This window comes from Molothrus ater, chromosome 1 (genome assembly GCF_012460135.2).
Source record: "Molothrus ater isolate BHLD 08-10-18 breed brown headed cowbird chromosome 1, BPBGC_Mater_1.1, whole genome shotgun sequence".
NCBI lineage: Eukaryota > Metazoa > Chordata > Aves > Passeriformes > Icteridae > Molothrus > Molothrus ater.
In genome coordinates, this window is record NC_050478.2 from 105787560 (window position 1) to 105804086 (window position 16527).

The 16527-nt window shown below is 36.3% G+C and overlaps 1 protein-coding gene across 3 annotated transcripts in view; it reads left to right on the top strand.

The window, feature by feature from the left end:
- The window catches only part of MIB1 (MIB E3 ubiquitin protein ligase 1), a 77382-nt gene that overhangs the window by 12367 nt on the left and 48488 nt on the right, over nt 1–16527 (top strand). For all 3 annotated transcript variants that reach the window (XM_036398711.2, XM_036398719.2, XM_036398728.2), the window contains exons 4-10: nt 1720–1824; nt 9009–9075; nt 9872–10076; nt 11522–11705; nt 12055–12199; nt 13330–13463; nt 14453–14560. In XM_036398711.2, the coding sequence (XP_036254604.1) occupies nt 1720–1824; nt 9009–9075; nt 9872–10076; nt 11522–11705; nt 12055–12199; nt 13330–13463; nt 14453–14560 (948 nt within the window). The remainder of the gene's footprint in view (nt 1–1719; nt 1825–9008; nt 9076–9871; nt 10077–11521; nt 11706–12054; nt 12200–13329; nt 13464–14452; nt 14561–16527) is intronic.

Sequence of the window (16527 nt, forward strand, 5' to 3'; positions counted from 1 at the left end):
AATAGAATCGTGAAAGCTCGTATTTTAGTTGTCTGGGCACTTTTTAATCTTTTCTTGTAATATTTAAGCATTTTGGAAGAGGAGGGTGTGTACACCATAGCCAGTTCGTTTACATTTTAATTTTGCATTTTTTACAATATCAGCACAGAATTTTTTTAATTCTTAATTTTTTGTCATTGTTGTCTGTTTAAGATTTGTAGCAACATTAAGATCTTGAGCATATTTCAGCATTACTAGAGAGCTGGTATAAAAACAGAGCTATCAAGAGTAGCCCTTTCTAGTCATCACTGCATTCTGTAATCTTACTGCTTGTGGGCCAGCACATTTTGTTTTCAGTGCTGGCACCCTAGGGTTTTGTTTTTCACATAATGATTATAGGGATTTCTCCACTTTAAAATCAAAAAGCTTTGCAAGTTTTGGGTGTGGCTATTATGTTACTGGCTTAGGACAGTCTTGGAGTGCTTTTTAAGCAGTGCTATAGTAAAAATATTTGTATTTATTGAAAATTGTATGGAATGATAAGTTACTTATCATAACATTTGTATATTTTACTTTTACAACTTCCATTTACCTTGAGAACTGATGAAGGTTTGGTATAAGTATGAACTCAAAACAGGCAGTGTAAAATACACTATGATTTTTACCACCAAATTTGAGAATTGGATGCCCTTGTATCTTGGCGACCTGGTGTTTTTTGTTGAATTTATTTTTAATACACTTAAACAGCATTTAAAGGAGAGTGAAAAGTTCCTGACTATGATATTTAGCCTATTTTATATTCTTGTTTAGCTTATTTTATATCCTAGACATTTATGGAAGCCTTAGTACTTTTGGGGATTTGATTTTGAATTTTACTGAAAGGAAATAGTAAGTCTAAATCTTTTAAGACAAGAGATATTTAAATGCAGCTTTTTTCATGTTGATTATTTACTCCTTCCCATGTCAAAATACATTGAAATCTCTGAAACTTTGCAAAATAAGAGTCTTATCCTGCACAGTCTGCTTTATGTACTAAATTTGTATTAGAGAGATTGTTTACCTGTACATCTGAAAAAATATATAAATGCATATAAATGTTTTTAAATGTGGAAAGGTAGGTCGTAGCTAGCAGAAACATTGTTTAAATAAATATAAGCAGAAACATTGTTTAAATAAATATAAGTAAGAGTGAAAGCAAAATCCGTAAACTGATTTTTTTTATAAATAATGGAAGTGTTTTCAGAATTTGATGCATGGCCTCCTGATTTCAGAAATGTCAGGGAAAGACATTTTCACTCTCCTTTTGTGCTGTTGTTAAACATACTGGCTCTGGAAATAAAACTGTCTCTTCACATAGTGCACAGCCACCAGGCTAATGCAAGTTAAACCAGACATATTGAAGCAATTAGAATAGTTTTCATCCTGTTTCTCTTAGTTAATGATGCTTCTGGTAGGAACATATCAGAGCTGTTCAGATTTCGTTCTCTGGTTGTGTAGTTAGATAACCTCCAAATATACAAAAGAAAAATAGGCCTACCAAGTATACAATCAGACTGCTGTCTTAACACACCCAGGGAACACCTGCATCAAGCAGAAAACAGCTTCAGAACAAATTTTATCAGGTTTAGTAAAACTACAATATCATTAATTATTTTGAAGAGATGAGTAAATTTTGAAGTTCAAATTGTACTTCTGAATCTTTGCTCTAGAAACCAGTTTCTTATTTTCACAACTGAATAGGTAACTGAAATCCAAGATTGGAGCGCGTCGAGTCCACATAGCGCAGCATATGTTCTTTGGGACAATGGTGCTAAAAACCTTTACAGAGTCGGCTTTGAGGGCATGGTAAGTATAAAGGAACACAAAGGGTAAAATGCATGGTGGGGGAAGGGCAGTAAGAATAACTTGTGCTTTATGGTCGTGCTTTTGTAATATGCTTTGTCAGTTTGCATGCTGGTTGTCAGGTCATTGTGAATCCAGCTGTAAGGGTCATGCATATGTATTAGTAAGGAAGTCTGATCTGGGAATTTACTAAATGTGGATAACTACAAGTTAAGAGCTGCTTTCTGGCACACTAAATATTTGCCTCACACAGATTTATCTTTCTGTGCTACTGTTGTGTTTAGATTAAAATTCAGAAAAGAATGGGAAGCATAGTTAAAAACTTCTTTAAAAACCCTGTTTTTCAACTCCTGAACTGTTCCATTGACTTCAAATTTTGGTGTGATTACTGCAAGTTTTGCAGTTTTCAAATTACTTCAATACTTGGAATGCTATTGAGAGTAATTTTATTTTTGCAAATGGAAGGGTGCTGAATTAAATTACAACCTTAATTTGCTTAGCGCTAAATTTTACTGTTTCCTTTTGAAGCTTCTCCAGCAACTTCTTCAGCTTTAGAAAGAAAATGGGTCAGACTCTAGCCTAAGTGCCTTCTGTTGCTGGGTTTTCTTATCCTAATGTGGGTCAAGGAAAGGTTACTTTGATTATCAGCTGCTTAAAACATCTTAATTAGCATTTTCTCTGCATGATTTTTGTTTGATTGTGAAGGGGAAAACCATGTTAATTTAACATTGAAGTGTCATCTTGTCAGATGTGTAACAGTAATAAAATGTTAAACAATGACCAGTTACTTTTTTGAATGTAAACTATTTGACCTTATAGCCTCGATTACAGCTAATTTTAATACTTAAAATGAAAATAAATACCACTTTTGTGATAAATACATATTTTAGTGTTACATTTTAAAAGAGTAAAGTAATTTAGTGTAGCTCAGCTTTTCTGATGCATTAAGATCCTAGGGGCAAACTATGAGTCAGTATTAAATTATGTGCTTCATGGTGTCCCCCCAGTTCTAAAGAAAATTCTTTATACACTGGCAAAAATGAATGTATGTTGTGTTTTGTAGTATAACATTAAATAAATCTTTGGTGTCTTCTCTCTTGTGATACATGGAAAGGTAATGGTTACAAAATCTAGATAGAATGAGATACAGATCAACTGAATTTTTGTTGTTGTGGTTGTTATGACTTTGGTTGCTATGTTAAAATTTTTGGACTACATAATAAAAGTGCTGTGGGATCACTGAAGATTCCTTCTGGTCTCATGAAAAAAGTACATTTGAGATAAGTTACATTCTGCTTTGAAATAGTTATTCCCTTAATTTAAAAAAGTTATTATTTTTAAATCAACTATTATGTGTTTCCCAACTTTTGCCACCTTTGAAAATGTTAAATATTTCTAGAAAACTCCATTAAGTACTGCAGCTGTAAATTCACACAAAACTTGTGTGAATGGTGGCCCTTCACACAAGTTATGTAGAAATACAAATATTTGCTTAATTAAAAAAAAGCCTGTTAAACTGTGTGTGAGACTATGTATGTAGATGTTATTTTTAGGATAATAGAGAAAAAAATATGTACACATGGATGTACAGAAAGGATAATTGGAGGCTGTGTAAGTAGTGCTTACCTGATTGTAATCCGTTTCTACACTAATTTTATCTTTGGTGTTTTCAAAAAATGAAACTTTCACTTCAGACAGAATGGATTCTTGAATATCTATGAGAGTCATTTGAATGTAATGCTTAATTTTATAACTGGCTAATAATTTATTAAGTGTACAATTCATTATTATTGTTTACTACTATTTATGTGCAGTTATGTAAAGCTGAGACTGTCAGAAAGTTCACATAAAGTTGGGGCAAACTTGTTTTGGTACTTGGAAATTGGTTTAAAACATCCAGGGAATGTGGAATCAACAATACTCAAGAGTGTGTAGCCATGTAAATACAGCTGGGAAGAGACCCTGCCTTGCAAACGGGTAACACTTGACTCATGCTAATGGAGCTGATTAAAGAAACACAGCTCATTATTGTAAGTCAGTGTTCTTGTTTGATAGCTTATAGGCTGCATCTGGTCCTCAAAATTAATCTATCTGGCCTGCCAGCTTTGGAGAGATGAGGTTCGCCTGGTGGGGCAGCAGGTGCTGACTGAAAACATGCATTTATTTCTGGTCAGATACTTGGAGGTTTTATTTGTGTTTGCTGTGTTTACGTATGAAGTGGCTGAGAAGTACATCTTGCCTCTGTATTTTTGGGTTTTTTTTGGTAAAGTCTGACATTTAAGTCTGGGAGTTTCTGTTGCCACAAATCACAAATTCCCAAGTTGAAATCTGTGTTTACGATGCTGTTAGGTCAGATAAAATGTTTGCTACATCCTCAGTAAGAATGAACTACTGTTGGCTTACATGGTTTGTTATGCTACTCACATTTCTTACCTATATGTATTCGGAGTCCTGAGCCAAACTGAGCTGTCAACCAAATAACCTGCTTTGCACATTTTTTCATTTCCAAAAATGTGTGAACACATCCTTTTGCAAGAAAGAGAGGTCATATGGAATTAAAAAGTTAATGGGAAGATTGTGATTTTGCTTTTGGGACTTGTGACTGGATTTTATTTCTTGATACCACGTGAGCGGAGGATGTAAAGCTGGTGACTTCCATTGGTTTTCAGTGGAAAATAGTTCCAGCTACAGGAGTGTCCTAAATCAATTTCATCATTTAGGAGTCTGTTTCTTTCAGAATTTCTTTTCTCTGTACCACTTGCCTTTTTTTGCTGTGAGTAGCCTCTCCTTGTTTCTCATTTTGGAGGATTGTGCTTTCATCTGCATAGCCTCTGAAAGAAGTATCTGTAGTTATCATCCATCATTGTCACAGTGATATGTAAGCCATCTGTGTTGGTGTACTTTTTTCCACAAATTCCAAATAGTGAGTGCATAAGGGAAGTTGAGATTGCCTGCCTCTTGGTGATTGATAATTCATGTCTGTTCATCAACTTCTATTTGGATTACCCATGAAGTTACTATTTGAAAATGCTCTAGAGGATTTTAAGAATTTCTCGTTACCACTTCCTTTTTTTAAATAAAAGCAAGGTAAATATCTTGGTATACTAGGCATTGTATGTGAGTGTTACAAAATATACACCTTCCACTGTAGTTAAAACTGTCAGGTCTGTAATGTCATTCAAATCTCCAGTTCTCTGGTCATTTATCTTGTGCATTTATTTGCATTTGTCAGCAGACTTTGTTTTGCTTCTTTTTGATGTAGTCACATTTCTCCTGTAGTCTCAACCAAGTCAAGTTCTTCATCTTTCTGTGTTGCAAAGAAAAATATTTCCATTAAGGAGAAATGTATTTACTGATCATTTTCCAATTTTATTTATAGTATTAACTGACAAGGAAGACTGTGTCCTCCTTAAAAAAAATGTTGCACATGCAAAGCTTTTATAAGTGTCTATAATACATAGTAAGGTTACAAACCATTCATCCAGTACTTGCCTGAGGTTTGGTTTCCTCTTTAAGAAAATGTTATTATTGTTTCTGTGCCTCACACCTTTTTGTCATTTCAGTCACTTTCTCTACCATCTTATAGCTTCTCCATTTATTGCTTCACTTTTCCCAGCTTCTTGAAACTGAGAAAGATTTGATTTCATGAAATTTGAAACACAGCATTTCTTATAAACCTTTAGCTAAAACATACGGATTTATCCAGTCTTTTGTTGCCTTAATCTGGTGACAAAGCAGCAGGCACTGAACTTTTTCCATTTGCCTCCAAAGGGCTGATTTCCTTGCCAAAAGCTGTTGTGAGATTAAAGACCTAAAGTGACCTTTACTGTGTGTATTCAGTGCTACCTTGAACAACTGCAGCTATGGCACTATTCCTGCTGGTGTATCTGTAAGATCAGTATTAATTTCTCCCCTGATATTTGCTCCTGATATTGTTAGATACTGCATCAGTGCATCTGGATCAAATATTCCTCTTTTTCTCAGCAGCACAGCTCGTTTTCTTACCAAGTCTGTAGATCCTTCCTCCCTGGTATTGATGGGTGGCATTCCATATTGATTGGAATAACTTAAAAGTTATTTCTGTAGTCAGCTGCTCCTTCAGCTTTGTTTTCCTCCTCAAGGTCAGGGATAATGGTGCTTTTACACCTCCTGGCAGCACTGCTGACTTTGCTCTACATTTTCTCATTCTCTGAAGTTTTATGAAGATGAAATTGCTGCTGTTTTATTTCCATTGGTATAATTGGATGATATGTCAAAGTACACTTACTATATTTCCTATTTGGGCAAGTCATGATCTCTGTGTAATAGAACCACATACTGCTGGAATGCAGATTTTAAGGAAGTTAAAGTGTGGGGGCTAGAAAACCAAAGTTCTCCATTGTAGGCAAAGACTATTATTACCCATTGCTCATGTGCATCAACTGACTTGCAAGTTGTGCATTGCAATGTCTGATTTGCATGCTTTTCCTTGAGTTCTGATTGATTGCCTGCTTAACTGGGCTTTCTGTCCCTAATCATACACAAATTCTACAAGATCTTTAGCTTATTTTTCTGTTTCCTGAAAGAATCCTACTTGAGGTTTATCAAGTGATTTCTCCATCAAGTCATTGTAGAAAAGCTGATTTGTTCATCTCCACCATGTATTTACATTATACCCAGCCTCACAGTTGTTAGTTCTTTTTCTGGCGGTGTCACTGTGAGTCTAAAACTTGTCTTCTAACATCCCTTGTTTTGGTACTTTCCCTTTTACACTTGTACGTATCATCTCCAAGCAATCTGCTATTTTGATTGATTTTGAAGTCTCAGGGTGACTCATAACTTTTAGAAATCCCAGTGAGGTTCTCTGTAGTGCAAAGCCTGGTGCATCCAGGCTCCATCCATGTGTGGTTTTGCTCCATGTGCACTAGGGGGGCCTCTTGCCATGCAGTCTTCAGAGTAGTGTGATGAGGAGCTTACCATCATCCCTGATTTTTTACTTCAATTACTTGGGCAGAAGAAAGCTTATTTTCCTTCTCTGAGAAGTATAACAGCTGAGTGCTAGAAGGAAAATTGTAGTTGCTTACCCAGCTTTTGTGGCACTGAAATACAATTAACTACAGTTTTCTGTCTTAAAACTCCAGAATTTTGTTTGGGTTTGGTTATATTTTAAGGTATTTGCAGGCCTTTATCATGTTGATAGTACTTTTCTTAGTAGTGCTGTTTGCCACATTGCCAAAGGCAGTCTGATATATACAGTATATAAGTTTGTTTTTTGCTACCTTAGTATCTGTCAGTGTCTTATCTTTCTGTGTGTTTTGGGTCCTCCATTATTTTGTTGAAGGCTTCTGGGAAAGAAGAAAAAAAAAAAGCCACATTCCCTTGCTTTTCTGCTATAGTTAGATCAGACTCTTGTTTTATTCTTTAGCAATGTAATGTTGACTACATCATGTAAGAGAAAGAAAGACAGTTGTGAAGCTGAGGTTGGACACCAGTCTACCACTTAGTCTTTCAACCAAGCATATCATTATACTCCAGAAATAAACTGTGCAGGTCACAGTGCAGGCAGGGTAAAATTCAAGTGCACGTTTCTGAGTTTTGGGGGTTTTTTTCTAGAAAATGTAGGATACTGTAACAGGCTTCCTAGTAATGTCGGCTGCAAAATAGTAATTAGCCTTTTAATGAACATTTTGTTGCTTCTGCTAGGTTTTAGCCATCAGTCTGCTCAGTGCACTAACACTTGCTGTAACACAAGCAGTCTTTCACCCTGATTTTGCCTGGCAGGGAGGAGAGCCTTTGGACTCTCCTGCGCTCTATTCTTAGTGTTCTGAAGAATGTGACAGCAGCTCTTACATGTGCACCCCTCCTTGTCTCCTTCACAGACAGCTGCTTGTTGCCTGACACGGAGGGCTTGTATTCAGTGGGTAGACGCAGCGCTCCCGCGCACGTTCAGTCTCCCTGGTTCCGGGGAATGAATGAGTTTTTTGCCATCTGGGATGGGCCGTGCAGCCCCTTTGTCTGCAGCCGGGCTTAGCCCAGCACCTGCCCACCGGGTGGCAGCATCCTGCCGCAGGCCTGCTGCTGCTGTGCTGAGTGAGCTTTCTCTGCTTCCTCGGGGGATTTGAAGAGCGGCTAAAAGCTCATTGTTTTCCTCTAGCTCATTGTTTTCCTCTGGCTGTCTTCATCGTTTTTCCAAAGTGACGGTACATTCTTCATAGATCAGGACATACACTGAATTTTGTATTGTTTCTGCTTACCAGTTGCCAAGGGTGGTATTGTGCTCATCAGAGCCTTGATGATTTGGAAGAGTTCAGAGTTTTTGTTTTAATCCTTTTGCAGGAGGACAGTCTGTCAGTAAATCTCGGACAGGGGTGAAATAATTGTTCAAGTATGTTTAGTTGTGGTTAATTATATCATTACCACCACCTGTCCCCTACTTCCTCCCCCATGCCATAGAATATTCTGACACATTTTGCAGTTTCTGATCTCCTTCCCAACTTATTTTGCACACAAAAATGTCCTTTGTTTCATAAGGAACAATGGCAGATGATAGCTATTTGGAATTAAGCATTACGCATAAAGGAAAGGAGAATTATAGAAAATCCGCTGGCTTTATGAGTAGGAGTTGGTTACCACACTTGAAGCTTCTCTTTCTCATAATATGAAACAGTTTTATGAAGGATGAGCTTTAAAACTTTTCTCTTTAAAAAGAACATGTTTAGCTCAGTGTAGTATTTTGTAGGCTTTTTTGAAGTAATACTCTTCCTCATATTCTTAATTAAGAAGTTTTCGTTTTATAGAGTCTGAGTGGCAAGTTTTCTTCCAAGTTAAACATGGATCTGTCAAAAAGTGTTGGGAAGAGTGGGCAGCACTGGCAGGCATTAAATGATGTTTCCTTGCTTGTGTTCACAGAATTATTTTTAAAAGGAAAAATAACTAAATAGAACAATGCAAAGGTGCTTTGTGTTAATTCCTGTCTTTAAACTAAAAATTTCTCATCCTTTATAGCCTCTTATATTTTTAAAGGTTATTAAAGTCTTGAGAATGTCAAGGCTGATAGATTGGAAAGTATTTGACATTATGTGCATCATGGGACATGTTTTTTGTACACATAATTTTCAGCCTTTCTCAATTAAATATTTCAGTTCTAGTTTCACTGACCTGGAGACTCGGTCACTGAGGACTAAAGTTTTCTCAATCTCTCTCCGTAGTCTGACCTGAAATGTGTTCAAGATGCAAAAGGAGGCTCTTTCTACAGAGACCATTGTCCTGTGTTAGGTAAGCTGAAGTAAATTTATGTTGATTAGTATTAATTATACTCACTCTGGATTTCCCTTTCTTTTCTAAATGTCATCCAAAAGTACTGTCCTTACTAGTGAAGTTTAAATAGTAACATTTCTATGTACTAATGATAAATTGTCATGCTTTTCTAAATAGTATTTGGTATCAGTGTGCCAAGGGGATGGCAAGGGAGCTTTTAAGTGTTCATTAAGTTATAAATTGTGTTGTGTGTCCTGTGCAGTGTATTTCTAAAAAGCCAAACATAGCTGTTCATTCTTACAGAACTGGCTTAAATACTAAGAGATGTAATAAATCTAAGTCCTTCCACAAAAGCACTGTTGTTTTATTGACACCAGAGCTTTTATTTGTCCAGATGTCTAACACCATATGATAGCTCTTAAGATCCCAGTTAGAGTCCATAGTGGAACTTGTCACAGGTATTTAGCATTTGCCAGTGTCACTGCTATTTGCCTTGAAAACTCAACAAGAAACACACCGTTCTGTTGCCAGAGGTTCCAAAGTTTATTTTACCTCTTGGCCACTTATGGTTGCAGAGACATTGGTGTGGAGTCACCATCTCTGGAAGTGTGGAAAACATGTTGATAGGGTACTTGGAACAGGGTTCAATAGTGAACATGGTGGTGGTGCTTGGTTGGTGGTTGGACTTGAAAATCTCAAAGATTTTTTCCAAACTTAACAATTCTGTGAGTCTCAGAAATTAACTTCTCCTCTTTAAATTGCTTGGAAAATTAGTATGCTGATGTAAACTTTTTTTTTTCTTACTCCCTTTCAGGTGAGCAAAATGGTAACAGAAACCCTGGTGGGCTGCAAATAGGTGACCTTGTAAACATTGACCTTGACTTGGAAATTGTGCAGTCTTTGCAGCATGGTCATGGAGGATGGACTGATGGCATGTTTGAAACTTTAACAACAACTGGAACGGTTTGTGGCATCGATGAGGACCATGACATTGTAGTACAATATCCAAGTGGCAACAGGTTTGTTCTATAGCCTTCATCATTGCTTCTCAAACTTCCCTTGCCTTCAGTGATTGAGATTACTTGGTGCCAGAAACTTTTTCTTCTCCTTTTGTGTCTGTTAAGATTTCCTTCTAGATGTGTAATGAGGACTTCACTTTGAGGATGCTTTAGTGGGAAAAGGAATTTTGTTGTGCCTCTCACTTGTGAAAATTTATGTTCAAAATAAGAAATTACATTCTAGACTATCTTATTTGCAAAATGCAGTGTTCTAAGCAGTAGCTTCCTTTTTAATTAAAAACTATCTATCCCATGGTTTTAAGAGGCAAGGTAATAGCAACTCATTGTGGGTTTTCAGGAAAGTAGTTTAAGAGGACAGGTGACAAACTTCAGGGTGGATCTTGTCTAAACTAGAGTTACTTTGGCATGGTCCATATCTAGCCTTTTATTATTCAAAGAAATATTGGTTTATGTAAATACAGACCAAGAACAGGAGGTATTGGGGAAGTCAAAACTACTCCCTGCAAGCAATTTTGGTTTGAATTTTGCTTAGCTGCATCCATATTAATAAGACTCAAACCCAGCTGTACAGCGGGGTTTGAATCTAATATGGCCACATGGTTTTCTGTTCTCTTGCTCTCAAGTATTGGGCTTCTCTTTAAAAAAGTAGCAGGTGAATGGAATATCATTTCAGTTGTATATGGAGTTTGACCTGTTGGGTCTGTTCAGAAAGAATTAACAGTGTACTGTTCATTCAGGATACTGTTTGCTAATATTGCAAAGTAATGCAGAGCAAAGCTGTTTTCCCAGCTAAACAGATGCAAGTGGCTTTTCTTCTGGCAGTCATATCAGCAGAGTCAGTGACAGGAGCTACTCTGTCTTGTGGTCTCCTCCCTGATGAAACAGTGTAATGCCTCTAAATCAGTACAATTTTAACTACCAATAGGATAGTTTGATCGAAAATTGAGGTATATCTGGGACATTCATTTAATTGAAAAGTATTGTTATAACTTAATGTTGCATCTTTTGACCTGGGGGGAAGGGCCAAAATTCTGTGTTCTTCTTATGTTGTTTCCTGACACTTCAGTCCTTGTGAGACAACTTGGATCTGCTGCTTTTCAACCAGTTATTTCCTATCCCTGTAAAAATAAAGTAACAGTATAGCTACTTTCAGGACTTCTACATTGCTGTCAGCTTGCTTTCCCATAGGCAGGATATTTTCTTAATTGCCTTTACAAATGTATATTTCTGAAGCTTATCCTTGAAATTAATTAATGAGCCACAATTAATGAATTAATGAGGCAAGTTTATGGACAAAAAATGGATAACGGCAAATATAGTATCTATAGTATCCAGTCACAAAAAGTTTGTAGGCATACAAGCAGAAAATTACACAAACAGATGATTTTTAAACATATGTTTCACTTTGTGTATTTAAGATCTTCTTTAAATGTTTATTTGTTTAGGTGGACATTTAATCCAGCTGTTCTCACCAAGGCCAACGTTGTCCGAAGTGGAGATGCTGCTCAAGGTGCAGAAGGAGGAACCTCTCAATTCCAAGTGGGAGACCTTGTGCAAGTGTGTTACGACCTGGAGCGAATCAAGCTTCTCCAGAGAGGTCACGGAGAGTGGGCCGAGGCAATGCTTCCAGTGAGTAGCTGTGTGTTTGCATTCACAGAATGATCAGGCTTGTGCAGTATTTCTTGTAATGTACCTGTACATTATTGGTATGTACTTGTGTTATTGTATTGTACCTGTACAGTATTGGTAATGTACCTGGAGGCTGCAGCAGTCTAAAAGGGATTTTCTTTTAAGTTTTTGTCAAACTCAGTGTAATACTTGATCAGGTGCAGCAATCTGCTTACCTAATGAAACCTATATTAAAGTAGTAGTGATTGTACTGTTAAACAATGGATTTCATAAAATTTATATAATATTAAAAATAAAATATTTAGGTATCTAAATGTTTCACTTACATTTGATGTTTTCTTTAATTCAGACTTTAGGTAAAGTTGGTCGGGTCCAGCAGATTTATTCAGACAGTGACTTAAAGGTAGAAGTTTGTGGGACATCTTGGACCTATAATCCAGCAGCTGTCTCGAAGGTGGCATCAGCAGGATCTGCTATAAGTAATGCATCTGGTGGTAAGTTTGAAGAATAACTAGTAATATTGCCATATGTATGGCAAGTAATTGTGTTAATTAAAAAATTGTTCATAGGTATTAATACACTGTATGCAAGGTTAATAATAGCCTTGGAGTTTGAGTAATTGAAGTTTTATGTGAGAAAGATAGGAAAAAAGCTTGCAGTTAATACGGAGATGTTGTTATATTGATCAGGTGCTTCTGTTTGGTCACAGTGCAGGTGTGTCTTTGGAAGTCCACTCTAAAGACTTCAAAATAGTTGGAAGAGACATCAGATTGAAATAGGGACTGAGGCATGCAGAGAGTGTCACTGGCAGTAACAAGCAGCCTCCTTGTTTAATAGGTGGTTTAAGATAGCAGGCACAGGCAAGGGATCTGTTGCAGGTGGTTATTTATTATGAGTCAGAATATTTATTTCTTTGAAATTTCTGTCTTAAAATTTAGTCAGACATCCTGTGACTAATTACAGTGGGATTTTTTGGTGTCTATGTAATCACACTTCAGTTTTGTTGAACATGCTGTCATTCATATAATAACAAGGCAGAAAAACTGTCCAGCGTGTTTTGTGTTCTGTTGGCACTTTTCAATTGAAACTAGAATTTTTCCTTTTTTTAGTCATAGCTAGTTATTCTTTCCTCTTCACATATTTGTTTTAATGCCAAAAAAACTTTCTACATAGTTTTCTAGATTTTTTCCTAAGGAGGCATAGATGTTGTGAGTTTTCTCAATAAAGAACCGAGTGCAGTGGCCATAAAACTATCTAGAAGAGTAATACAACTTAGTGTTTCAAATCACAGAAGACAGGCTATACCTGATGTTAGAAAGTCTGTAATAGCAATACATAAGATCATGTTTACCTTGTCCTACCCTTTTGTATTTTGCAGAAGAAAAGCTATTTATGGTTCAGTAATCTTTGTTTTGAAGTGTCTAATGTGGCAGTCTCACTGTCTAAAGGGTACTAGGGTGCAGCTCTTATTTCAAACTCAGTCATTTTACAGCTGCTATTTTATGATAGTCTGTGTATTACTATGTACATGGCCTTAGAAACAAAACAAATGTAGCTGGGGTTTTTTTCTGTTCTTGTGTAATTAGAATTGTAATCTTAGTTGCCCTTTGGTTAACAATTACAGAGAGATTGTCCCAGCTATTGAAAAAATTATTTGAAACCCAAGAGTCTGGAGATCTCAATGAAGAATTGGTTAAAGCTGCTGCCAATGGAGACGTTGCTAAAGTGGAAGACTTGCTAAAGAGGCCAGACGTAGATGTGAGTGTTCTGTTTTGGGAATATCTCTTTTGGGGGGCCTCTAGTTACTAAAGGAAGGGCAGCTGTTGTGAATACTCCTTGCCAGTAGGTAATGTGTCTTCTTAGAAGTAATACAGCTAGTTCCAGTATCTCTTCTCCCATTTGTTGTCCTGTGAAATGTGTGTGGGCTGTGTGAATACAGAGCTGTACATACTTTCTTGCTGGACAGATTTTGTAGTCTTTTGTCTGCCATAAATTAAGATACTTTTCAGCCTCTGACTGCCAGGGTTGGTGCAGAGAACCAAACGTTCACAATTACTGAAGGATATTCAAATTCTTCTTTTTTCAAGGGGCGTAGAAGGAAGGAGGGTAGATTTTTCAAGATATTTTTGCTGTTGTTGTGAGTTTGTTTTGTTTTATTAAAACTCACAAGGTAGATCATCTAATCTGTTCTCTGTCAGATTTCTTTTACCAACTTGTCTAATACTGAAAAGTCTAAAAGAAAATGCTTAGTAATTATAGGATTCCATTTATAGAACATATTTTAAAGTTACAGTCCTTCTCACTACAGTTGTAGTAATGCTTGCAGATAAGAGTCTGACTTCTTTGGTTCTGAGCACTGATTTTTAACTTAAGATTTGACAAAACATGGCTTTCTGTTCAGACTCTCTCCTGTTGTTGCCATAAATTTGGCAAGCAGAGGACAGGTATAAATCTGAGACTTGTTCTCAAAAATCTTGCCTTTACAGGAGTCACCCAAAGATGAATGTTTTTAATTCAAGTATCATTAATGTTTGTTTTAAATCCATTTCTTCCTCTTTCCTTCAGTCTAGCTAATAGAGAAATGAAATAGAGAAACCCTAGGTGATCTATATATGCTAAAAAGGCATCTTAAAATTGTAATTTGATTCAGTGTTATGTGTGCTGTTGCTTTAAGTTTTCTACTGCTAAACAGCCTCATAGGTGAGTGTGTGTGTCTTGAAACTCACCTGCAAGTGTTGGCATTCCAGGTGAATGGGCAATGTGCTGGACACACAGCTATGCAAGCTGCAAGCCAGAATGGCCATGTCGACATTTTGAAGTTGCTTCTGAAACAGAACGTGGATGTAGAAGCAGAGGTAACCTAAAAATTTCAAAATATGCTTTATGTGTCCTAAACTTTGTTACATGCATAACAATTGTACTCAACTTGCCTTCTTTTTAAATGCCAGAGTGAAAAACTGCTTTTATAACTGTGATTGTGACTCCTACTAAATGAGACTCCTACTAACAGTATTATAAAGGGTCAATATCTAATTCTTTACCACTTCTTATTAAATGAAATATAACAACTAACATGATAGAGCTATGTAAGCCAGCATGTGATGATGCCCCTTCTTTCTTTCCTTTGGTTTCATTTCAACAGTAGAATGCAATGGGAACTCTGCTTGTGGCATTGAGGGGAAAAAGATGTTTATAGATGCTGCATCTCCAACTTCAGATGCTTGCCATGCTTCTTATATACACAAAGTTCAGTTAGGAGAAATCTTTCAATTCTTAACTAAAACAAGTTTAAGCAGAAGGTAATAGCAGTATCTTTGGGTAGAAACTGCCAGCTCTGTGACCAGTTTTTCAGTGCCTTTTTTTAAACCTCACTAAAAATGGAAGTTTCGGTTTAAACCTCTTGTTTAGGTTTTTTAGAATAATTGTTCGTGAGAATTATCTATCACCATACTGTGATGCTTCCATTTTGAATTGATTTTTACTCAATTATTTGCACAGAATGCACTCTGATATTGTAACCGTTTCTTGTTTTGCACAAGGCAAGAGGCACAAGAAGGATCTGTCAAATTTGATTTATTAATAATAAAAACTGAAGACTAGTGGGATGCTGAGAAATTAATTGTGCACCCGGTTGTTGTTTGCATAACAGAAAAATAACTTCACATGCTTGAGCATCTAGCATTATATTGTGTTTGATATACAGAAGTAAAAGAATATGAAGGCATTAATGAGGCAATGTAATTCTTGGAATTATTTTATTTTTACAGACATACCATTAATTTATAAAGCTTTCATGCTGGCTTAAATTGATGCAATACATACTTGCTGTGGTCTGACTTCTGTGAAATAACTTCACGATAGAAGTAGTGATTTCACTGCAGTACAAAGCAAATACTGGTGAAATTAGGCTACACTGCTTTTTGTCTGTACTGTCCTGTTCAGAGCTGCCATGTTAATCAAGTGGTGGACTGAAGGGAGGGTTAGAAATATTAAAGAGATGGGTAGAAGCACTGCTTAAGCAGTTTGAAGACAGTCCACCTGGTAATCTGCTAGCACTAGAATTGTGAAGAGTTTCATGTTTGCTCAGGCTACAGAAGCACCATTACACTAGCATAAAAAATTGTCAGGGATTTTACTTGACTTTTAAAGCTGTCTTCACATAACTGTGTTGCTGAAGTGAGGATGGTTTTCCCACTTGATTATGTAATTGCCTTGGTTATTATAATAGTAATAATTTTCATAATACTATTAGATTTGTAGTTATATCTTTCAAACTTTAAAAATGTAAGCTCTTTTACCAGTATTTTATATGTATATATAATGTTTATAAACATAATTGTTTATGAAATGCAAAGGTCAGCAGAGCCATCCCATTAAGCAGAGAGCAAAAATGTCATCCATTCACTTCACTGTTGTGGTCTGAGGCATGGAAGCAATGGATAAAAATCCTTACTTTCCTTGCTTTATAGCTAAGTTGGATATTTTTACACTTAAAGTCATTACTTCTGAGTATATCCGTTCATGATTACATTTTCTGGGAATATCCTCATTGTTTTCTCCTCTGTTTTTCTCTGATGTCTTAATGTAGACTACAAGTGGCCTCTGTGGCCTCTCTTTAGTCAGAGAACGGTTGGTTACTGGCATAGCTCAAAAACCCTGATGTAGATATTGCATAGTAAGAATATGTAACCTTCTAGGCTGAAGGCATTAATGGTTGTCAGTTATTATATGAACAGTATTGTATTATACTGTTGGCATGTATAGAAATGTAGTGCTTTTAATATTTAGATTTATATCTAAATGTAAATATAAGTCTTAAGGA